Source organism: Monodelphis domestica, chromosome 5 (genome assembly GCF_027887165.1).
Source record: "Monodelphis domestica isolate mMonDom1 chromosome 5, mMonDom1.pri, whole genome shotgun sequence".
Taxonomy (NCBI): domain Eukaryota; kingdom Metazoa; phylum Chordata; class Mammalia; order Didelphimorphia; family Didelphidae; genus Monodelphis; species Monodelphis domestica.
Window position 1 is genome coordinate 160962688 of NC_077231.1, and position 26633 is coordinate 160989320.

At 33.0% G+C, this 26633-nt stretch overlaps 1 protein-coding gene across 1 annotated transcript in view; it reads left to right on the forward strand.

The window, feature by feature from the left end:
- SEMA3C (semaphorin 3C) overlaps window positions 1–26633 on the forward strand; it is a 180260-nt gene that overhangs the window by 77673 nt on the left and 75954 nt on the right. The window contains exons 3-5 of the mRNA XM_001370101.5: window positions 10478–10638; window positions 12457–12519; window positions 25068–25187. Coding sequence (XP_001370138.2) covers window positions 10478–10638; window positions 12457–12519; window positions 25068–25187 — 344 coding nt within the window. The remainder of the gene's footprint in view (window positions 1–10477; window positions 10639–12456; window positions 12520–25067; window positions 25188–26633) is intronic.

A 26633-nucleotide genomic window follows, 5' to 3' on the forward strand; every position in this document is an offset into this window, starting at 1 on the left:
ACAGTATATATCTTCTCTTTCCCTCCTTCTCTCCCTCTCTAAGAAGGAAGGTAATATGGCATAGGTTGTATGTATTTTATCATTAAATACATATTTCTATGTTCACCATATTGTGAAAGAAGATATATATGTCTGTATATGTTGCTTTATAATTTATATAATTATATAATGTAATATATGTTACTTTATAATATAGTTTGAGATCTGGTATAGCTAAGCCACATTCATTCCTTCTTTTTAAAAATTAATTTCCTTAATATTCTAGGTCTTTTGTTTATGAATTTTGTTATTTTTTCTTCTAGTTCTTTGAGATAACTTTTTGATAATTTGATTGTTGTGGCACTGAATAAGTAAGCTGATTTAGGAAGCGTTGTCAATTTTATTATATTGGCTTGGCCTAAGCCTTTTTAAATGCTTAGATCTGATTTAATTTTTTTGAAAAAAATGTTTTGTAATTGGGCTCTTATAGTTTGTCTTGGTAGGTAGATTGTCAAGTATTTTTATCTGCTACAATTATTTTAAATAGGATTTCTCTTTTTAACTCTTGCTATTGGGTTTTATTGGTAGCATGTAAAGGTGCTGATGATTTTGGGGAGTTTATTTTACATCCTATAATTTTGATAAAGTTGTTAATTGATCTGATTAATATTTTGATAAATTCTCTAGGATTTCCTAATCATACTCTCAGGTCATCTACAAAGAGTGATAGCTTTATTTCTTCATTGCCTGTGCTAATTCCTTCAATTTTTCTTTATTCTCGTATTGCTATAGCTAGTATTTCTACCCATATCCCTTTTTCTCTTTTGAGAAGGTTTGTGTGTACCAGTGTATTCCAACTCGATTAATTTAAATCACCTGCATTACCTCCTAAACAGTGAAGATCAGTTCTGGACAGTGGGAGATAAGAGAATAGATGGAAGAGAAAAAAGGGAAATTATATTTCATTATTCAGTGACATGCCTTCACTATTCTTTACACTTTCCAGACCTAGTTCTTTATTTAGTTCCAAAGAGAGTAGCATTCCCAAAATAAGTTAGCTTGAACCAAATAATGTTGCTTAAATGAATTAAGTGTATCTTCCAAAAATGATGGATGCATATATTTAGTCACCATATAGTTTGATTTTTAAATAGTTTTGAGGTACTAGAATATACCATCAATCATGTTGCTTTTTTTTTGCTCAAGTAAAAATGGCTTAGATTATGTATAAGTCAAAAGAAAAGGTTCAATTATTTGGGCTGAGGATTTTTAAATTCCTGATTGTCTGACTAAAAGTTGTGGGTGGTCTTATGTAATTCTTCAGGGAAAAATTCAGAGGGAATTTTTTTGGCAAGACATTGGAATAACTTTGCTTCCCAGCTTAGTGGTAATCAGCCATTTCTACCTACTTCAGTGAAATTAGGCAGTTGAGTAAGCAAACTACAACGTTACTTCTCAATGAATTTGTACTTCTAAATAAAGCTTTTGGCTGAGAATTTTTATAGCTACTATTTTGTATATTACTAGGGAGCAATTAAAAACCACTTAACTTAATAGAATGCTGTATTTATCAAACTCAAGATTATAACAGACCATAAAGAAATTATATGTTTAGTAGAATGTCAAAGCATATTATTTTCAGTGTCAGAGCAGAATACTGTTTTGTTCAGAAATAGATTATATTTTTGGTTGAATAGATTCAATTTTCTTCATAAAAACATAGATATAAAGAACAGTAGATTTGCTGTTGGGATTTTCTTTAGTTTAAAACAAACAGATGAGAAATTCTCACTTCTCTGAGATAAAAGGAGTGGTAAAGGGTCAAAATTCAAATCAAAACAAATAAAAATTCAGTCTTCCAATTTTAATACCACTATACTTTTATGAGTCTACACATATGCAAACACTCATGGGTATATGTATGTATAGTCCTATGATAGAGGGCATGAAGTCAGCAAGACTCATCTTCTGAATTCAAATGTGGTCTGAGATATTTACTTAATATTTTACCCTGGGCAACTAACTGAACCCTGTTTGACTCAGTTTCCTAATAATTAGATGAGCTGGGGAAGGAAATGGCAAACCACTCCTGTACCTTTCCCAAGCAGGATCACAAACTAAAATGACAGAACCACAACAAAAATAACACATACTTATTTAAACTTAAAGCATATGCAAGATAATCTTTAAAGAGAAGACAGAAGCAAGTAGGGGGAATGAGTGAGGGGAAAGGGACAGGGAAAACCATGTAGAAAAAAAAAACACTAGAGATAAACTTGAAGAAAACTAGGAGTGACAAGAATTGGAAATGATGAGAGAAAATATGGTGATGTGAAGGACAACTGTTACAGAGACAAGGAGGAGAGTGATGGAGGGTTTTTTTTAGTAATATCAGGTAAATTAGAATAAATAGGAGCCTTTGAGTACAAGTAATATGTGAAAAAAAAAACTTGAAAGACTAAAATGATGCCAAGTTATAAATGGAGAACAGGTTAGGGAGGAGTAGAATAAGTGTGTTTCATAAGTGATCTCATTTCAATAAGTGAGATCAGAAAAAAAAATTTAATTTTTCCAGTTAATATAATTACATGATTTCTTACAACTGTATCCTATAGTATATGGAAAGAGGAGAAAGAAAGTAGGAGTAATCCAGCATTGTGGTTTGTCAGGGTATGATAAACTATTAGACAAAAGGTCAAGGGGTTTGAGCATAGAAAATAACAGTGTGTTGAATAGTTAATTAGAGGTTATAGGTAAATATGAGGTACAGTATACCACATTATAGAAAAATCAATAAGGATAAGAATTTAAAATAAAACAATATCTTATCTTTCAATTTAGATTTTATTAGTAATGTAGAACAATTTTTGATGAAATATTGGAATCATAAACCAATAGTAGGAATGAAATTCTCACTGATAGGTAAGATTTTTATTCTTTCCTATTCTTTCTAATCAACATATTTTTTTAAAAAAATTATAGTGAAGGAATCAAACTCGAGTTTTTTTTTTTGCTAAATTCTGTTATACATTTCTAGCTTCTTTCCACCATATTCAATAACTATTCATTTTCCTCAGAATACTTGTTAATGATTTTGACTATAAACTCTGATGGTGTTTCTGATCATCAATTATTGTACAATTATGTATGGTTTATAAACTACAAGTTTTTGTAAATTAAAATGTTAATTTCATTTAGGTGGAATGACATGATATAGGGAAAAAATTGAATGGGAATCCTTTTCTCCTCTGGTATTTAGCTTTGTATCTATCATTATATTTGTGACAGAGAACATATTTTAACTTCTTAATTTTTCATTACTTGTCGGATACTTGGTGACTCTCAAAAGAACTATGATATTCATAACTCAATTAAAATAATTCTTTATGGTTTAAAAGTGTTCTTTTCTCATTAAATTTTGTAAAATGCCTCTAGTTTAAGCATTATGATGGTGAGAGCAATGCCCTTACTTCCATGCAATTTAGTATTATTTTTCCTTAAAAGATATTGAAACCATTCTTTGGACATAATTGACTCAGAAGACTAAGGCCTCAACCCTTGGACATTATTATTTGATTATCTCAGTACAAAAGTCATGAGAGTTAAGTGACTTTCTGGATCACATTGCTTGGACTTCCAGTCATCTAGAACAATAATACTCTGAACGTGTGTTTAATTTGCAGTCATTCTCTATTCTTAAATCCCTTGCCCTTTTGTTTTCTCATTGACCATGCCTTGACAAATTTCTATTCTAGATTTTTTTTGCTTCTTTTTTTTTTACATAAATCAACTCATCTAATTTCTTTTAGACATAATGTATAAAAATGAGAATTATCATGGCACCACAGTATCCCACAGGGTTGTTAGAAAGTGTTTTCCCTGTAATCCATAAAGCAGTATCTGAATGGGAACTATTATTACAACCGTTTGAGTGCCAAGTTCTGGTGGTCATTTTAATGTCTTTTCTTTTTCAACATATTTAAATGCTTCCCTCTATCACTACCCCTGGTTGCCCCAAAAAGAGAGGAAATCTCAGGTTACAGGTACCTTGAGTAATCACAGGCACAAGTATTATGTAAAATTTCTTGTGATTCCTTGTCCATGGGCTACTGTTCTCACTGGCATGGTGCCGAGATGACAGATTCTTAGTCATTGATATTGCTCTTCCTGGAGTCCTCCACCTCCTCTTAAAGACTGCTTGATTTTGATTCTCTGAGTTTCAGTTTGGCACTCTGCTTTCTTGCTCTGTCATCCCATATTTCTTTCCTTGTTTGTCTTAGGAAATTGGTAGGTGATACTGGCTGCCAGTCAGTCTGCTGCAGTTTGTAAGCCCTTGTCCTGATCAGCTTCTTTTCCTAAAGGAACAAGCTAGCTTTCCTTACTAAATCAGTGGACTTAATATCTTCAGTCTCTTAGAGAAATAAACAAACAAAAAAAAACCTGTTGATGTCAATAAGTCACAAGAAAGATAAGGAGAAGAAAGAAGAGTGGAAGAAGTAGAAATAAAAAGAGGAACCATTCTGGGAGAAGATAGTGTCTATCTACTTCAGAAGATATGAAATACCACAAAGAAAATGATGTTGTCAGAAACTTTATTACTGAATTGAAAGGCTATATGACCCTGATCTTTGTCTGAAAAAAATTCCATTTGAAAATTATAATTCTGCCAATGGGCATTTCTTGCTGGATGTCTAGGATAGAAGCCCAATGATTTTTTTTTCCACTTCATAATGGAATGGGAAATTGTGCTTTAATATGGTCAGGGACTGCTCCATATTTAGCTTCTTATCCTGGACTTGTGCCTATGTAGTGTTTTGGTTACAATAAAGGTTCAATAAATGATAGTCAAACAAATAAGCAGTAAGTTTTACAAAGGTTAAAAAATATACTTAAATAGACCTTACAAATTTTCTCCTATTTCTGTTACCATATAGAGTTCTAATAGAAAAACTTTTCTTGGAATTGCCTTTAAATGGATAAATTAGTAAAATACAATATCTCTTATTAACTTTTGCCAATTCTTAAGAGTGACTGAAAGGTATATAGCAGTTCTGAAACAGAAAATATGCCCCTAAAGTTTCAGTATTACAGATACTTTACATAGGTAAGAAAGGATTTTACAATTATTGCCCAAAGATCAAATTTCTGAGTGTATGAATCAGATTGGTATTGACTTGGCCAAGACAGCAAACTGACATTAAATACAAAGAAATAAAATTATTCTTCAGTGGTTCTGGTTATAGAGTTATTTACAGATGGAATGCATTAAAATTTATGTTTTGATTGCTATATCATATTAAATAGTCTGAGTGATAAGTGCTTAATTTGTTGGAGTTCTTCACACTTTGTGGGAAACCTGTAACTCCATCAGGCTTAGAAGAGTCCAGTCCTTTTCATTATACAGAACAGTAAAAAAGAATTGGAAATTTGGAAATTAACTTCAGGTGAGATAATTGCTTGACTGAGAATTCTCCTTCAGGGAAATTTGGCATGAGATAATTACTGTAATTTTTCCATGATGGAGACACTACCATAATTTGAATTTCTGAGCAGAAGCATGCCCTAAACCTTTGCTTTTTAAAATATTTTAGTTTCCCAGGAACTTTTCCCAAGTTTCCAGAGCTCTTTTTATTCCTTATGTGACTTTTCACCTTTGTAGTGCTATATCATCTTAGATGAAGCCATAACCAGGATAGAATTAAAGGTTTTTCTCCCCCCAAACAGTACCCACTACCTACATCTTCAGTCTAAACAAGATGTCAAAGTCTGATGAAATTCAGCAAAGCTTGCCTCTGTTAGAATTTAGCAAAGTGCATAATAGATTACTTATAGTAATACCAATAGCATTTTGTGTTTTGCTATTCATTTTCTTTATGGTCAAATTGTTTATCCATTACTGACTTCAATTGGTTGATTGTTGACTTTCATGCTCAAAGAGGACCAAAATGACATCACTGTGTCAAGTTCCATGTACAGTGTGTCCAACTGTGAGTGATGAAGCCATTACCAATTCAGAAGACTCTGCCACAGATGGGGCCCAAATAGTGCATATGAACATTTGGGATGGAGATGTCTCTAAATCCACACTTCTCATGTTTCTTGTGAGCTATCGCAATTCTACTTTGCTCATAGAGAACAGCACCTAACGGCCTCCCATATCTCACAAGTAATACTAAACTTCTTCAGAGACACTTTTTTTCTATTGCTTCCTCTGACTTCCATGGGAGCACTTGCCTTGTGGGTGTTCATTGTAAAATATTCTTTTAGACAAATGTCTTGGCATTTGAACAGCCAGGCCATCGGAGTTGAACTCTCTGCAATAAAGTTTGAATGCTTAGCAATGCAGCTAGAGAAAGGACCTCAATGTCCAGGACTTCATCTTATTGCTTTAGCTATTACAACCTTAGATCATACAATGATATATACGTGCCAGAGAGTAGGAGTGTGTTAACCCAAACAATTCCATTTACCATGTTCTTTAATTCCAACTTTGTGTGAGCCTTTTTATAATATGTAACATGGACAATACCTACCAATGCAGGTCCTGCATTATAGCTCAGTAGCAGTAGACTCAGGTATCTCTTTATTTTCCCATTCAATCAATTAATAATGGTGAATTAAATGCCTACTATATATCAGGCAATCTAATAGGTGCTGCTTATACAAAGACAAAAAGAGAATAACCTTTTATTTGGAAGTGTTTATGTGCTTAAAATTTCATGAGAGAAGACCCAAAGACCAAAAGCCATAGCTGTTGAAGTGGGAACAACTGGGTTGTTGGGTTGAGAAGCAAGTCAGTACTTGGATAGAAGATAAGTTGACACACTCCCAGGCTCTGCTTCTGTTTCCTTAAGTGAATCAGCAAGTGAATCTGCAAGATAATCTATGAATATTTTGACAAAGAACATACCACTGAATGTTGGTTGAAATGTTTTTTCACCCAAATCAATCTTACTACTATTTTTTGCCTTCCTTCTTTATTAGTGAAATGTCAGAAATGTTGTTAGGATAATAGGATTTAGAGCTGGAAGGGATTTTAGAGGTCCTGATCTCTTAAAGTAATTTGTCTGGGCTAAAGTTTCTTAACCTGAGGAATGTCAGCTCTTATAAAAAAAATCAAAATTGCATTTAACAAAATTTATTTCCTTTATAAACAAGGTTCGTTTTTTTCATCCATTTAAAAACATTACTCTGAGAAGAGGTAAATATGTCCCATTCAACTCCCCATGAGATGTATGACACATACACACAAAAAGGTCAAGAACCCTTGTTCCTAAAGTAATTTTAATTGAGATGAACAGTTCTTGTGGGCCAAATAATTTTGAGTGATAGCTTCATAAAAGTGTAGATCCAGGAAGTAAGGACAGAAAACACACAGCAACAATAACAAAAATACTGGGTAATGTAGTATGCATAGATTTACTCTTATGTAGGCTAAGATTTATTATAGGCATCATTTGTAATGTGAAATGAAGCTTAGCATATTTTAAGGTCATTTTATGATTCTTAGTTAAAAATATCTGAAGTATCTTAAGTTAAAGAAACTAATAGGTGTGGTCAACAGATATATGGTTATGGATGTATGTGTCACTTAATTTAATCAGTCATTTAATCTGTGGATACCTTAGCTTCCTCATCCTCAAAAGGGGGCTAGTACTAGCATCTGTCTCCCAGGGTTGTTGTGTAGATAAAAATGAGATATTTGCATCTAAATTGCATCTAAATTTGCATCTAAATCCTGGAGTCAGGAATACTCTTCCTCCTGAGTTCAAATCTGGCCTCAGACAGTTAATAACTCTGGGACCCTGGACAAATCACTTTACTTTGCCTTAGTTTCCTTATCTGTAAAATGAGCTGGAAAAGGAAATGACAAACTCTCTAATGTCTTTGCCAAGAAAAGCTCAAATGGGGCCATGAAGAGTCTGCCATGACTGAAACTGAACAATGAAAATGTATATATGTACTTACATAATAGACATATAGATATATGTGTGGGGGGGGCATGGGTATGGGCATGTATGTACCCCATATACATACACAATGCAATATATCTATATGTATGTCTATGAGTCTATATATATACATATTTGTATATATACTCATCAAAGCATACACAGATTTATGAGTATATATGTATATTACATATATATATATATATATATATATATAGAGAGAGAGAGAGAGAGAGAGAGAGAGGGAGGGAAAGACAGTGTCTATATACATAGAGAAAATTTCTCTGTATTCACATAGTTGCCACCAGTTTAGTGCCTCATCCCCTCCCCCTTAGACATTCTAATTAGTTCCTTTGTCTCAAGTCTCTTGAATCCATATTCTACCTAGCTTCTGAAATGAATAAAGGAAAAAAACAATCAAACAAACAACTCTTCATCTTTTATCTAACTCAAACTTTAATAATGTAAAAAACCGGAACTCCAACCAGCTTGAAACTGACTAGAGCCACTAAAACTGCCCAATCAATTCTGATTCAAAGGACCCTCCTAGGCACGGGATTGGTCCTTATATAGACCAATCCCACACCCTGAAGTAGAAGTAGAAGAGAGGGACCCCTGGTGCATGCAGGGGGATGCAGTTCCCCTGACCACAATATTTTAAAACCCACAGTTCCAAAGAGATTTTTTGGAACCATAGGTCTGACCTTGTTTTCCTCTGTGAAGTCAAATGAGAAAGTGTAAATTTCCTTTGGTATTTAAATTTCTTTAAGTATCCAGTTCCTTCCCTTTTCCAGCCTGCTTTTACTTTATTTTCCTCCATACCATTTATGGTGTATTCATAGTGATACTTTTACTTTTCCATCTAGATACCTTATATACCTCTAAGAATTGCTGCCTTCTTGAAGACTTAACTCAAATGTCACCTCCTAAAAGAGACCCTTCTTTGCCTTCTATCTTGTAGTATTTCCCTTCTTAAATTCTGTGACTTGTTTCTGCATGTCTTATATATTCATATGCATTTCTATATTTCTTTGTGTCACTCATTAATATATAAACTCCTTCAAGGAAGGGATTGATTTTTCTTTACTTTGTTTCTAAACAGTTCTTAGCCCAAAGCTTGGCTGGCATATAGTCATATGAAATAGGTTTTGATTTATTTTTCAGATCCAAATACTCACTATCAGATATAGTTTGTATCACTTTACAAGCTCCACCATAATTTCCAACTTTTGTTTAGTTCACATCCCAAAGAGGTGAGTAGTTCAACAGAAATCCTTGAAATTCAACCACCAGAACTTTGAAAGAAGTGTTCCATTGGAATTTAAATGTTGAACAACAGACATCTCTCTAGCACTAGTGAATCTCAAAAAAAAAAATTAAGAAAACAAAAGAGCTACTGAATTCCCTTGACAAGAGGCTTAAATGTGTTCAAGAAGCTTTTTGACTGGAGAGAAAAATCATATCAGTTATAATGAATATAGACCTTTTTATTGTCACAGTACATTCATTGTCTTCAAAGGTCAATTACAGAGACGCTTATTCATTGTGAGAACTGTTAAATGAGCTTGAGCCTCTGCATATGAGATATGGTTTAGCAGTTCACTTGATGGTTTATTTATAACTATGGCTCTTGGTTCAGGTGCCTTTTTGCTTTTAGATAAAGACTCAGTTGTAAAATGACTTATTTTAGAATAAATTTTAGTGATTAAATGGCCTTCTCTCTCAACCCAGTTTTAACTTGAATGATACATTAATTTAGTTAAAGCTTTCTATAGTGACCATCACAGTGAAGATCAAAGATCAGGTAAATGCTGAAGTGAGAATGAATTATTCTCTCAAGAATAGATAAGGTCAATTCAGGTCTAGAAGGAGGCATAGGAATGGTGATCAGAGGCAATTAACACTCCCTCTGCCTTTGCTCAATATGTCCATTTATAAGCATAAGCTTTTTCCTTGGAGTTGATTTTTAATTGTTACTTTCTAAAATAAGAGTGGGATGTAGGATCTCACATGTTTGTGTGGCTCAAATGATTTTTATTACAATTAAATCCTAAAATGCTAGTGGAGGATAGGGAACTGGTGAATATAAAGAAACACGACCAGAAAAGTAAAGCTACTTGCCTAAGATCACATCTTTACTCAATATCCATCCATGCTCTCCTGATTCCCCATCCTTTAAGTGCTCTTTGCTGTATCATCACCCTACACTATGTGCTCTGATTCCTGCCTACTTTGTACCTGCTTCCCTAAGAATTCTTTTCAGGTTCATTATTTCATGGACAATAATAAACTGCTTGTTTAATGCTTGCTCAGTCTTATACGTTGAGGCAATAAACAATGACAGCCATTAAAATAATAGAATTTCCCTAGCTTAGCAGGTAGAGAAATGTTTTTGCTTTATGAAAGGTGACTTTTATAAAACAACATGAATGAAAATGAAATGAGAATCACATTAACAAGTGGAAAATGTCAAAAGGCATTCTTTAAAAAAATGGAATGAAAAAAAAGAAACTTTTAAAACTAATTTCTGCTATTTGCTATTTCAGAACTTCGGGAAACCAGGACCTCTGAATATTATAGTCTCTCCAACAATCCATTAGACTACCGGATATTATTAATGGATGAAGATCAGGACCGGATATATGTGGGCAGCAAAGATCATATTTTGTCTTTGAATATCAATAACATAAGCCAAGACCCTCTGAGTGTAAGTTCAAAAATGTTTTCAAAACTCAAAATTGCCTTATAATATGCTATTTTGTTGTTGTGTACAAAGAGAAAAAAGAGAAAGAAATGTGTATTTCATTAAAGTAGCCGGCAAAAGCCCAGGTCCACTGCTCAGCAAAATAATATGGGTTTATTTCATTGGAAGCAAAAGTTAAAAGTGTTTTTCTAGTTTTTCCCATCTGGCTCTATTGTACATATTATATATAGTACATATTATAATACATTCTGTTCTAAATAAAAAAGAAAAGAAAAATTTCTTGGACCATTGCCATGGATTGAATAGATTTGATGTAAGGAGAGGAATTTTAAAATAGGTTAAAGGGAAAAAAAAGAATAAAGACATTTTCACCCAAATAAATTCAAAGAGAACTTGACACTTGGTAGCAAAGTCAGAGATCACTTTGCATTTTTAAGTTACTTTTCCATTATTTGTTTGTTTTAACTTTGTAGCCCAGCATAACAAGTTTCAAGAACTTTAAATGTCAGAAGAATTTATTCTAGTGGAAATAGAGAGATACCAGTATGTATTAAGTTAGGGGAGCAGCAAAATCAGAAGAAAATTTTTTAAATCATTTTGGCTGCTGTGAGGACACATTGGAATAGTGAGCAAAGGAGTATAGCATGCTCTAATTAGATAAAGGATTTCAGATTTCTTGGTCATGGGAATTGTATGATCAGTGGCATTGTAGTCAAGTATGTGTCCCTATGATGCATCTTAGAATAAAGGAGTAGGTCAGGAAGGGGGAGTGGATTCAAGAATTTGGACATAAGGATATTAAAGGGAACATTAGTTTGTTCATTGAAGAGTATTAGCATTGGAGTTAGAAGTAAACAGGAACATCAAGAGCCAGGCACTGACCTCTTTGAGAAAGGAGGGAAAATGTTTCTAATGGAGATGGTAATGAAAAATTCTTTAAATTTATATTTTGACATTTTAAATGCAGGCAGTATATAGAGCACTGAACTAAAAGTCAGGATGACCTGAGTTCAAATCATAACCTTAGTTACTTTTGGACTGTAGAAATTATTATAATCAATATAAACACTGATTTTATGTTATAGTAGAGTGTTTGGGGGGGGGGCTATAGATTATAATAGTATCCACTGAAGTCCCTTCCAACTATTAGAATTTTGTGTAATATAATATTTAAAATATTCTATGTAAAATAATATAAAATCACATTTGTATATAGGTATCAATATTATGAAAATCACAGATGATATGCATATTTTTGATATTGTCCTTTTTATAGTCTACCTATCTCTAAGTAATACTGTCAGGAGAGCTTATGAATCCAACGCCTGAAACCCCTGACAAATATCCATTCAAATTCCTTATAGAATTTTATTAGAATTGACTGGTGGTACGAAAATCCTTTTGGTAAATGCATTCTTATCTTGGAAAAATATGTAAATGATCAGGAGAGTGATCTTAGACATATCTCAAAAAACCCTATTAGTATCATTTAAAGAAAATAAGGTCTTTTTCATAATTGTTACTTGTATTATGGGACAGCTAGAAAGTGCTGTGGATGGAGTGCCAGCCCTGGAGTCAGGAGGGTATGAAATTAAATTCAGCCTCAGACACTCACTAGCTAATGTCCTTAGGTAGGTCACTTAACACTGTTTGGCTCAGTTTTCTCAAGTGTAAAATTATGTGTAAAGAAAAATGACAACCCCCTTAAGTATCTTTGCTAAGAAAATTCCAAATGGGGTCATGAAGAGTTGGGACACAACTGAACAACAACAACAACAACAACAACAAAAACTGATAGGATCTTTTTTTTTTTCTACTTAGATTTTCTGGCCAGCATCTGCAAACAAAGTTGAAGAGTGCAAAATGGCTGGCAAAGATCCCACAGTGAGTTTTTTTTCCTCTCCAACAATATTGTTATTTAACTTTTGGGTTTTGTGGCAGAGTAACTTGAGTGCAACCAGAAGTGAAAAAAAAAAGTTTTAGTATTTTAAATGCTTTTTTGTACTTAAACCTAGAAATTCTAAGTGTTTGGAATCTGTATATCTTCTTCACATTCAGATCTTCCTTCTGTCTAAAAAAAATTGCCTTACTTTGTTTTTGTTATTGTGCTTGGATGTTTTTAGTGATAGAGTTGAGTAATTATCCTTGTTCCTAATATAGCTAAGAGATTACTCTGCCTGTAGCATCTTCCAGGGACTTTATCAACTTTTCTAAGGGAACTTTTTTCTCATGAAGACAGTTTTCAGTCTGAACATTCCAGGAACACAAAACATTAAAATATCAAGACTCTTCATTAATGTATTTTACTTCATTTAAGGGCTGATACCATTTCAATGAATAAGCTTTCTCTCACTAGGTGGTCAATGTATAATACTTGTAAATGTGTTCTAGGTTTATGTTGGATTGTACCCAGGAGTAATTCATCCTAAAATTTTTAGTCATAAGAAAGGTAATGACTCCATTATTTTCTTGCTCATTGCCAATATAAGAGATCAGATGAGTTGTGGAAGCCCATTTAGAAAGTTGGGTGGCCTATAATGTTAAAATTCAGGGAATGTTGTTTTATTATACAGATGAGCCTTTTAGTCACTTATTGTGAGCCACAACATATCATCTACATGATGAACTGTACCTGCACTCAACAGTCTGAACTCAGGATTACCAAATACACTAACAAGTAAAGATATCTCAGGGGTCAGGATTTAGATGTTGAATATATGAAAAAAAAAAGTTCCAAACATAGGAGCAGCAATCAAAAAGGTCTTAATCTCAGTTTGACAGGTTTTGTCCTTATACTCAGTGTTTCCCTGATGGATGTTTTGTACAGTTTAAGGAAATTAACCTTGATTTAAAGAGTTTCATAGGGCTGTTTTGAAGATATATCACAATTTCTCTAAAATGGATCACCACTATTTTGAAAAAAAGGTTGGGAAACCAAAGTGATTCCAAAGAATAACAAGGAAATGCTTCAATATCCATGAATTCAAGAGAGATATTAACCAATTTGTATTTCATCCTTAGACTATGAATAGCCCCAGCCACAGTCAGAGAAGAAGGGATCTTGGCTTTGAGCATGGGTAGAGCTGAAGCCAGTGAGGAACCAAGTACATTGTTCTCTGGGTCACACTCTGCAGCTAAATTATTCTACTTAGGATAAGAGAAACAAAGTAAAATCTGATTAAATGGGTTCTTCTCTTGGAAGCTTCCTTGTGGAGAAGGTGAACACCGGCTCCCTGAGAAAATGAAAAAAAGTGTTTAGAAATGGGTCTGTTTCTTCTTCCTTAGAAGAGCCCATTGAGGGTATGGCAAGATGTGAATGAGGCTCAGACTTTTTCGGTGTATGTATGTGTGTATGTATATATATATATATATATAAATTAATCTGTATAATTAATTTGCCATGCAAAATTATCCTATGATAATATGGTGTATATATATATACATACACATACACCATATATATATATATATATGTATATATATATTCCTCAATTCTTTTCACAATATAATTGAGTTTTATTGAACCCTTTGCATCAAAAATATTTTGTGGTTCAGTAATGCCTTTAGGCTATAAATTAGTAATTGATTTTTCTTTGTTCAAAAACACTTAGTACAATTACAAAAAGTGTACCAGAGAATTTGATGATGACCTAGGTCTTGTTGATTCTAGTGCTGGAAATTCCCACTGATTTTCTGCATTCTCTTGAATAAATGATTCAATATAATAAGATCATAAAGTTCAGAGCTAGAAATATCATCAGAATCATCAGACTGAGGATATGCTTTTTACATATGAAGGAACTGGCATCCAAAGAGGCCAATATACTGTCCCTGACTGAGGGAACATAGGTGGTTAGTGGCAGGAATGGAATTCCCACTAGAAGCTTCTTTCTTCCTTCTCTGGCCTCTTAACTCATTACTTAACTAGACTGCTTGAAAAAATCTCTATTTCCTCTCAATTGCTTTGAGCTTTTGTTTTTTTAGTTCTCTTCCCTTTATCACACATTGTATTCTATTACTCTTCTGGGTGAATAGTTCTCATTACCCTTCTTATATAATCTTCTTGAGGGTAGAGATAATGTTTTTATTGTGTCTGGATATTAACTATAGTATTTGTTACTTGTAGAAAAGCATCACATTTTCACCTTTATTTCACAATTATTTCACAAAATATTTTTGGAAAAGAAATGAAATTATTTAACAGTGATCTGGTAGGAGAGAATTTAAAGTAATCAACATAGAATTTAAAAACAATTATTTTGTTTATTCACTCATCTGTAGTTTTATAGGTAGACTGACAAAATCCCAATGAGGAAACTCCTACCAATGGCATCTCTGAAGTCTTTGTGTCTTAGAATTACCTATAGAACCAAAGAAGCAATATCTTAACTTTCCTGGGTCACACAGCCAGTATATGTCAGAGATGACTCTTCAATTTTCTCTTATTTTGAGGCTGATTTCTTTCCATTATCTCTTCTTGCCTCACAATTAAAAACTATTTAATAATTATAAATTAAATTAGCAGCTTTTAGGTCTCATAACCTTTTCAATAGAAAGTTCTTTGGAAGTGTCAGTACATTTTCATTTTCTTGTGAACACCTAAAGCATCTAATATTAGATCTGCATGCTTTCTTTTAACCTTTTTTTCCCTAGCTGTATACCGTAACCCTAATTTTCATGTTTTATTATCTTCTATACAAAACAAAGGTGTGACAGGGACTTTAATTCAGTGCCTGCCATAAACATTGAGAAGATAGTTTCAATGACAAAAATAAATGAATTTCCTAAGTCTGAGACAAACATTAATTAAAATTATTAATAAAGTGCCATATATATTAGGCCATAAAGTGCATAGATTTAAAAATAGATCACAACAAATAAGGAATCAATACTCTAACAGTTGACTCTTATAGGGCATTGGGTTGTGATGGCAGATTTTTATTTCTCTTCCACATTTCTAATTTTCTTTCCTAGCATAATAACACTATTACCCTTTCTCCCTCCAACCCCTTGATATTTACACTCCTATACTCCATACATTTTTCATATAATTTTATATCTTAATGTAGAAACTATTTTAAAGCTGAAAATAATACTATAAGCTTTAAGCTACCAAATGAAGGAAATAGTATTTAATGAATGTACTAAATAATGTTGAACAGTTTTGAATAAAATAATAAGAATCTGACACACATGCATATACATCTATATATAAGCATGACACAAACATAATGTCAACCTTTACTTAATTTATTAATTGTATAGAATGACGTTTTCTCTGTCCTAGATGAGCTAACCCTATTTTAATGGAAAGGACTTCATTTATTCCTCTGACAAAAATGATTTAAATTAACAAGGAATATCAGTTGGCAAAAAATGAGGTCTATGCATTTTTGAACAAATAGTCACTTTAAAGTCTTATTTGCTTGCACTCAAAAACATGTAGTGATTAAAGAAGAATTATAAACAAAGGAAATAACTTTCAGGTCATTTATTTTTGTTAAATTCTCTCAGGTTTCAATAGACAAGAATTTAAAAATATTTAGTCACGAGTGTGCAATTTAGGGATGGAAAATACCTTTGAGATTATTTCATCCAAACCTTTACAAATGAGAAAAAGAAAGCTCAGAGATTAAATGACTTTTTCTAAGATTGCAGTACCCAAGTGAGGCTTCAAACACAGATTCTTTTAAATCAAATGGTGTTTCTACTATATCATTCTTTGATTTTAACTTTTTATTGTTGCCTTCGTTGTGGTGCTGAGATGCTTCTAAACCTAAGATAAGGTGGAAATCCAGCTTATCAACCAGATGTGTCTTAGAAGTTCAGAATTTTAAAATAGCTCATTTGGGACAAAGTGATTTGGAAATGGACTGGCTCTGAAGCGAGACAATCTGTGTTGCAAATACTTTTAAGATGTTAGCCAACTTATGTCTCCTCCCTAGGTCACAGTTTCCTCATCTATAAAATGAAGACCTCTAGAAAAGAAGGTCTCTAAAGACACTTTAGGTTCTAGGTCTATGATTACTATGATCTTGTGTAAAATATATCAGTTCATTTAGAAATTTGAAAGAATATTATTCAGAACCATAGTGCTTATGTTCTTTTCCCAAACACTGAGTGAACATTCTTTAAATTCATAGTCTGTATAATTGTTGCAACTCAAAACAAACTTTGTATAGTAATTGTTTTATGGCCATCTTAAAGACTGGACTCTGCATAGCTAGTCAACCTTACAGGTGATCTTTTTATTAAAGACAGCCATAAATACAAGTTTGGCCTTTTGATTTCCTTGTTTTATTTGTAGTGGTAGTGGTACATTCTATCTCTTCATCTCTTTTTTTTTTTTTTTACAAGTTGGGTAGATATAACTGAGCATATAATAGAAAATGAATGGTTGAAAAAAGATTCAGGAGATGCAGATTTTGTCTCAATATGAAGAAAATATTTGTGCTAATTAGAATTATTCCAAAGAGAAATGTTTAGGGAAGAATGAGCTCTCCATCTGTGAAGATATAGACAGTCTTCATATAGAGAAAGGACAGATACTTGTTTGACTTAGCATTCAGGATTTCTGTTTAGGTATGGACAGGAATAAGTGAGCTCTACTATCTTTTACAATTTCCTAAATGTTATTTAGGTATTATAGAATCAATAATGTTATTTAAATACAAAATATTGTCATTAAAATCTAACCTGATGGATAAAACTGGTAAAGAACAATTTTAGATGCATACAATTCAGAGAATATCACTGCTTCTTAAGTACATAACTTATTTTCAAATTGAAATGCTATATTAGTGAGTCAGTGTTCTAATCCATTGAATTAATTATTATCCATTTATTTGAGGAGACCTTCTTTATTTGACATATTAAAAAGGAGATCATATGGTTTCATTGGAGACACCTAATATTGGAAACATGGAAAGATCAACTAGAAAAACAGGGTGACACGTGTCCCTGAAGGGAAGGAAAGGGAAGGAAAGGACTATAATCCACTACTGGCTGACCTCTGGATTTGTGACATTGCCACACTAAGGTTTTCCCATTTCTCTCTTTTTCTGATGATTCTCTTATTATATGAGTCTATTGTTACTCACTTCATTAGGGCTGCTGAGGTATACATCAGAGGGTTTTAGATTTCATAGGAAAAGTAGGGTCTTTTAAAATTTAAATAGGATTGGCTTGATGTGAGTTGTCACATATGTTGTCATGTATGTTATCCTAGAACTATATGGTAGTTCATAGAAATTTTAATATAAGGGGCATCTAGTTGGTTCAGTGGTTTGAGAGGTAGGCTTAAAGGTGGGAGGTGTGGAGGTCCTGGCTTCAAATTTGTCCCCACACACATCCTAGCTTTTTGACCCTGGGCAAGTCACTTAACCCCCATTGATTAGCCCTTACCACTCTTCTGCATCAGATGGAAAATATGATTAAAATTTTTTTTAAGATAGAAAGTTCCAGAAATAGGATGGTAATATACAGGAAAAGGGAGTATGCCTACAGCAGAGATAACCAATTGCAAGAATATGTAGGGATCTCCCCCACCCTCCTGAACTTTCCCAAAATAAGTTTTGTAGCACACAAGAGGAAGGATAATTTTAGGAAGGTAGTATCATAGCTAAATTTAGATAATTTATTTGAACTGTTTATCCATGATTCATCATCATTTGTAGCAATATTATCAGTTTGAATATACAAGGTACAAGTCCTAGTACAAAGTACTATTGAAGACTTTTGCTGAAATTTTAATTTTAATTTAATTTAATAAAAAATTAAAGTTTAATTAATGATAAATAAAGTACATTTAAACAATTAATTCACCTGGTAGTTTAGAAGGAGCACATACTGAAAATAAAAATATAGTGTATTAGTTAAGAAAGGTAAATTTGATTAAATCAAGACAATTAGAAATGAATTTACATCAAGGGATATTTGCCCAATGTAAAGAAAAGAACAAAGCATGATACACAACAATTCAAGTAGAAGATTTTCTTGTAACGTTCATCAGAATATGCGACTAGCACATATACTGACTGAAAGCAGAAGAAAAAACTCCATTTGTTGCCTACTGTTTCTACTTGGGGTTTTCAAATAAGTGTTTCCATTTTTGGTCAGCCTTTAAGATAAGGACCTCTTTAAGTTATACTTTGGCCAAACAGAAAATCTGTTCAACACAGCTTAGCACTTATTTATGTGCTTTATTTTCTATGTCATTTTTATTTTTATTTTAAGTTTTATCCATCCAACTATAAGTTCCTTTAGGCTGGTACCATTTTTAGCTCATTCTTCCTCTTTTTTATTTTTAAATCACTATTATTGGCAACATGCATTTATTTTTAAATGATTTATTATACATAGTTTCCCAGAATACATATAGATAAGATTTTTAATAATTATTTTCTTTCATTTTGTGATCCACATTCTTTCCCTGCCTTTCTTCCCTCCCTGAGATGGCAGGTAATATGATATAGATTATACATGTGCTATCATCAAATATATGAATACATACATATATATACATATATATTTTTTTATATAGATATATGTTCCTCCTGTCTTGCTCATTCTTTTTGACCATAGAGGTAGAACTAGGATAAATGAATGGAACTTACAGGGAGACCAATTTTTACTTTATATAAGAAGTAATTTCTCTCCCACTATTTTCCTTCACATATTATATGTCATAACCAAATCCTCAAAAGCACTCACTGTTTTCCATACAATAGCATAATGTAATATATAGAATTTGGCATCAGAAGGTCTGGCTCTGCACCATCTAGAGCTCCTTGACTTAGAGGAGGAGGTCTTGACATGTATTTTATCTTTGGTTTCCTCTTCTAAAAAAGGAAGTGGTTAAAAAATGATTTCTAATCTTTCAGTTCAAAATCCTGCAATCCTATGTATTGTTTCTGGTGATAATGATATCAAAAGCTGACATCATTTTTTTTAGTTTTTTTTTTTAGTTTTGAGAGACAGAAACAGGCAGGATAAAGAAAATCTGACCTCTGAATCAGGAAGACCTGGGATCAAGTCCTACCTCTGGGGTAGGGAGGATTTATCTTAGACCAGTCATTTTTCATCTCAGTGATCTAGGCTACCCTCTGAGACTATAATTTATTCTGGTAAAATATTAACTTCTATACAAGGCATTTTCTGTTATGTCCCCAGCTCTTAATCCTTCTCCTCTGCCCTTGTACCTTGTTTCTGTATATAAATTTGTATGTACTTATAGAAGTAAGAGGCAACCAAGTGGCTCAGTGGATTGAGCTCTGGCCCTGTAGTCAGTAAGTTGTGTGAACCTGGGAAAATCATTTAGCTGCTTTTTGTCATGATCCACTGATGAAGGAAATGTCAAATCAGTACAATATTGTTGCCAAGAAAACCTCATTGGCAGTATGGATCACAGGGTCATGTTTTATTTCATGTTCCTAATATAATCTCTGGAAGGGCAGGAACCATTTGATTTCTTGCATTTGTGTCTTATTTGCCTAGCACTGTGAGTGAATGGCTCAAAGCAGGTACTTAATTAAAATTTGTCAATTTATTGCTTTTTAATAATATTTACTATGTCCAGAATGCAAGATTCTCTGAATACAACTATATAAGTAATATTTATCCTTTCAGGCTGGCACTAGCACCATACCATTTTCTTTGACCTACCCATTTTGTGTAGTCTCTATTACTGCTGAGCTCCTATAGCTCTTTTGCTTTTTATTCATTCATATTCCAATTTATATCAGATTTATTTTCTTTAACTTTTGTTATCCACACTATTGTGAAGGAAGCTCCTTGAAAACAATGATTGAGTCCTATTAATCCATTTATCTTTCTGAGTATCTACCACAGTGCCTTATATATAGGAATTCTCATCCCTACTCCATTATCATCTTAAATGTTTGTTTATTGAATTGAATTGTGTATGGAAGGGGAAAGTCAAATTGTGGCTCAAATCCATGTCTCAAGAATTTTATAATCTAGAGAGAATTTTATAACCTAGAGCCAAGGAAGATAAATGCAAAGGCACTAAATTTCCAACATTGGATAGAAATTGTACAAAAAAAAATGCATTTTGATAAGGAAAAAACATCCTAACAAAACACATTAATTTGAAATATACTCTCTTAGATTGGAGTGGGATTATTCTCATTAGAGTGATTTTCAAGGGAAAGCTAAATTCCTATTGATTGCAAAGTGCATAAAGGGGAATCTTTGCTTAGCAATGATTAGACCAAATGGTATCCAAGATATTATCCACCTAACATTTTGAAATAGGGAATATTCAAATTAAGTACTATGATAAATTTGAGAAGGCAAAGAACACTCTCACCTAGAGAAAGAAGGGCTTCATGAAGACCGTAGCCCCTGATTCAGACCTCGAAAAATAGGACTTAAAAACATGAATATGGAAAGAAAGGCACTTTGAAGTGAGGGATAAGATGAGCAAGACTTGTGTGAGAATGATACAAGAATGGGGGAATGGAGAGTATTCCTTTTTTTTTTTTTTGAAACACAAAGCCTTCTAACAGGAAGGGTGTCAAATATGGCTAATAAAAAAAAGTGGCATAGCTACTATTGGAAGCCCTTGGACAAAAGGAGAAGTTTCTATTTTCTTAAGTAACAGAGAATGACTTACAATGATTGAGGAATGACATTATCAAAGCGTGTGCATTTTGGCAGTATGTTACTTTGGTAGCAGTGCGAAAAATGGATTTGAGAAGGAATAGACCTGAGAGTGCAGCCATTAAGAGGATCTTGCAAGAATCTAAGTGAAAATAACAGTATAATTAGTGAGTGACCATAATAGTAAATGAGATAAGATCTTAACATGAGAGATTTTGTAGAGGTAGAATTAAGGAGATATGCAATAGATTGCATGTGTAGTGAATGAGATGAGAGCCATAATTGAGAGAGGGTAGGAGTACCCTTAAGAGAATGAAGAAGTTAGTGTTGGGGGACATATCAATGTATGGAGATTTCTAGAAGATAGAAATAACAGAATGAAATTTTGAGAAGGGGAAATTTTTAAGTAATCTGATATAGAAGTTAACTGAAGCCATAAATTGATTGAAAGCCAAACTGGATACTCTCTCAAACTTCATAAACTTATGATATATGATAATTTCCCAAATCCTGTGGACTATTGCTACTTCTGTGAGTTTTTAAATTCAAGTAAGGTGGTAATTTTAATTAAGATTAATAGGGAGCTATATAAATTTTCTAATGTTATTACAGTACCTAAAGAGGCAAAGGGGCTTTGGTGATTATTCTTTGAGAGACTATATGCTGTTCCCTTCTCCCCTAACACTACCAATAGAAAGCAAAGTCTTTTTTCTGTAATAAATTAGAATTAAATGAATTACTAAGACAGGGCTGAAGAACATAACCACTGATAAGAGACCATAGCTTTAAAGTGTGAACATTTTATTCAAAATTATATGACATGTCCTGGAAATATTATGGTAACAAAAATAACATAGGTTTCCTAAACTATGGTTGATATTTGCATGAAAGTTATCTACAAAAATTTAGTAGTAACATAATCATGATGATACCACTATTATCAGAAACTAGTAAAACATGTTATAATTCTTAACTCATACAAGAAGGCTTATACTCAATTTCTTCATGTGAAAGTTGTATTTATGGACCATGGGAATGGAATCAGTCAACTCTTTCCTTCCTATTTTACAAAATTCTTTTGATTTATTTCTTTTTAACACCAATGATATAGACTTAAGGCAAAATTGGCATAACTTGCATAAAAGGAATGGATTAATTTCCTGGTTTATGAGAATATATAGAAGATCTTATATTGACTGAACATGGAAGGTGAAAAAAATGAACACATAGGTCTTATTACTCACAATTATTCCTGATATATACATAATGCATACATAACCAGGCACTTAAATATATACTTCCCCCTGAGAAACAAAATAGTATCAACAGTTATATAATCACCTTTTAGATATCTTTATAAACTAGTGTCAGAATAAAGTGCCTTTAATTATTGAACATGAATCTAAATGTCTTAAAATATAAATAAAGGAATCTGTTGAGTAAGCTTTAATTCTCTTGATTACAAAGTTTGTGATTGATTACTTGAAAAGAAAAATCTAGAAAAGAAACATCTGTATAAAATTACTTTCCAAAAAAAGAAAAATACTAATTTCTCTCAAGAATGAATCATTGAATGAACAAGAAAAAATGATATGTGGGGGGGATTGTTCAAAGTTCACTTTAAATTATTAGTGCATTCTAAAAACTTGGTTTTAAGACTGGAGGAAACTTACATTTTGTCTTCAGTTTGACCTTTTGTAGACAAAATTTGTCTGAAATATGGTTGAGAAGTGATTAGCCAGACTATCATGAAATTAATATAACTATGAAAATCCATATCTACTCATGCTCCTAGATGTGAAAGTTGGGACTTCGCAGGTCAAAAGATAGAAACATCTGAATCTCAGATATAGTTGTCTGTTGCCTCACAACACTACTAGATATCAATTATATCAGAATTGGTATTATGTTAACTCATTTGCATGGGGAAATTGTCAGTATCTAAAGGTATTAGACTGGGGTCTGACCATTGTGGAAAGATACTGGAGACAGTGGTAGGAGGGTAGAAGAAAGTCTTTAGTGAGCTGTTGAGCAAGGATATTAACCTATTGTAGCATTTGCCTAAGATTATCTCTGTGTAATTCTTTAAAAGATATTTATTAAGTGAGAAGAATCTTTAGAAAAATGAGGACAAATATCACATATTATGGAGAGGTTTGCATGAAGTATGATATGAACTTATAGACTCAGAAAGTAAATCAATGAAATCAAAGATTCATCTAAGCATTGAAAATAGCATTAAAGTACTAATGTGCCAAATACTATGGATATAAATAGAAAAGGTGATGATTGCTCCTACTCAAAGACCTCAGACTTTAAAAGGAGGGGGGAAGACTCTGAATCATAGTGGCAAGGATTATTAGGACTCAGAGATAAGGCTTACGGATGTGTGAGCAAACCTATGGCACATGTGCCAGAATGTGACCAAGGGGGTTACTCCCTACGCCCTCTCCACCTTCACCTGAAGACATTTCTCACATGAACTGTCCCTCTGCTCAATAGCCCAATGGAAGCATTTCCTCCCTCCTTTGTCCATGGTAAAAGTGGGGGGGGGGGAGACACACGATGTGAAGGTTGCAATTCGGGAACTTGGTTTCTAAAAAGTTCACCATCACTAGGATATGCCCAGACATCCTTAGGAGGTAGCAGCATGCAAATGTCTTGGTGGTTCTCCCTCTCACTGGTGGGCATATAGTTTGTGACTCTCATCTTACCCAAACTATATGAACAGTTGAGCAGTCTAGAAGGGCCTTGGGTGGCTGGAGAGGGTCCTGGGTGGTACAAGAAACAAAGGGGATACCCAGTAGTGGTGGAGCTTCTTGTCCTTATCTCTGTGGCTAGAATATAATATGGCATTCCTACCCCTGCAGGAAGGGAGGTCTAAGGAAGTAAATTAATTTTTCCAAACTTACAAAGATACCAACATTCTTGGGACTTCAATCCTGGTCATAAAACTCTAAGTTGAATCACTATTCTTTCGTTTTTGCAGTACTTTATCAGAAGGGTAGATCTTTACCATTTTGAACTATTAATAGCTTATTCTAAGTGATAACTCATCGATTCTCTTTTACTACTTCATTATAGTAATGTAATGGTTAGAATGGGTGGTCACCAAAAATTTCAATTAACCCTTAAGTCACAAGACTCTTAAAAGCTAGATTTATTAATAAGAAGAAAAAAAAGAAAATAAGAGAGAAATAAAGAGAGGTGAAGAATTTCCTAGCCTAATAATCCAGAGTCTAACAATTCAGTGTCTGTCTCCAAATCTCAGCCTCAGAAAATAACCCCCCTAGCTTCCTGCTGGGTCTTATCTTATAAATCCTCACTACACCCACTAGCTCTCTTACATCACTCCCCAGGAACCAATCAAAATTCCTCAATTAGGGTGGCACCACCCAGGGGGCCAGTGCCTGTGGGATCAGTTCCCTGATTGCTGATTGACTCAAATACAAAACAAATGAAAGGGAACTCTAAATCTCTGATTGATTAAATCAAAATACAAATTCCCTTCTCAAAGGGACTTCTTAATTTTGATTAGAGGAGGCAAAAGGGGAATGGTTGCTAAAAGATCATGATGTTTGGTTAATGTTTTTTGCATCTTGACATACTTGAGTTTATAGCTTGACATTACAAACACAATGCATAATACAGATGAAGTCAGAGAGAGTGAGAAATAGAGGGAGAGAGGGGACAAGAAGGGATGGAGGAGGGAGACAGAAAAATACACACACACACACACACACACACACACACACGGGTGAGGCGAGGGAGAGAAAGAAACATACTTACCACTTTATTTATCCTTGCAGCATGGCTGTGGGAACTTTGTAAGAGTGATACAAGCTTTCAACCGTACTCACCTATATGTCTGTGGGAGTGGTGCCTTCAGCCCAGTATGTACATATTTGAACAGAGGACGAAGATCAGAGGTAAGTACATAATGTTTCATGATCTTCCCTTTTTAAGATGATTTATATTAGGTGGGTCCCAAAATATTTAAAATACTCTTCTAGTGCATTTTTTATTGTAATTTGGCATAAAGAGTGGCACTTGGCACTTCTTCCTTCATATTTGTCTATGATCTAAAAGAATACCTGTTTATCTCCAGGACATTCTTTTTGAATAGGAAAGAATAAAAGAGGTAAATAGCTTAGTAACTTCATATTTGCTTTGGAATCAGAAAAACATTGTTCTTACACAGTCCAAATTTTTTGGATACTTTGTGATGACTTGAATTTTCAATAATCTAAAACCTATATCATTTCCTTACCAAATTTGGTAAAAAAAAAGTAACTCTATAAACATAGAGAATAAAGTAAAGAATCTTCAAAAAGTTTAGCTTAAAAAATCAGTTACATAACTAAACAAGAAATCGTCTTCATTTCAGATGGATTTTCTGGAATGACTTCTTACAGCAATAAATGAACCATGACATATCACTATGAATGTTTCCTTATGATTAAACATAATACACCTTTTACATATAATACATATCAGGGATTTAACCTATCCATGTAAGCTATTACTATTCAGAATATGGTTATATAATAAAAAATACACCTGATAAGACAAGTAAAAATTTTAACACAACCATTTATTTAGTATACTGTTCTCATGTTATTATTGATTCAAACTATTTATCATATGGATTTACTTGTATTATAAAGCTTTAGCCCATTGGATAGTCATATAGTTCATATGGTCAAAACTTTAGGCAATATTTCAGAATAGTCCTCTAGTTTTTAATATGGAGATATTAAATTCTATTATTATTTTAACTATTTTGTGAATCATGTAACCTTGCAAAAAATTCATATTTCCACTGATTTCCATAATGTTTTATATTTTAACTTAACTAGTCTATTTTATAATGAATACAGTTATTTCCATCAAGATCTTTTGATTTCTCCTATTTTTAGGAATTCATTAACTTTTTTTTGCATGAAAATATATATTAATAAATAACAAAAAAGATTGTTTGAAAATTGGAGTAATAAAATTAAACCTCATCTCCCTGGCCAAAATGATTCTTTTTCATACATTTTAGTTTAACTGTTGAAGTTCAGATGTCTGGAACCAGTCTGATACTAACCTGACAGTAATATGTTCACCAACTACAGATTTCACTTATAAACATAATTTTATGTACAAATCATATACTCTATACGGTAATATTAAATTTGAAGAGCTATCTGAGAAATCCCCACAAAGGCCTCCATTAGAAATATAATGTGAATGTAATTAATTTGTTAAGTAATAGATATTTTATTTTCTCCTAAGAAGACTTTTTTTTAAGATGGGGATTGGCAGATTTGTAGATTAACCATTCATTATTACAAAATCATTTTCTTTAAAGAACATCTTTGAGCTTCAGA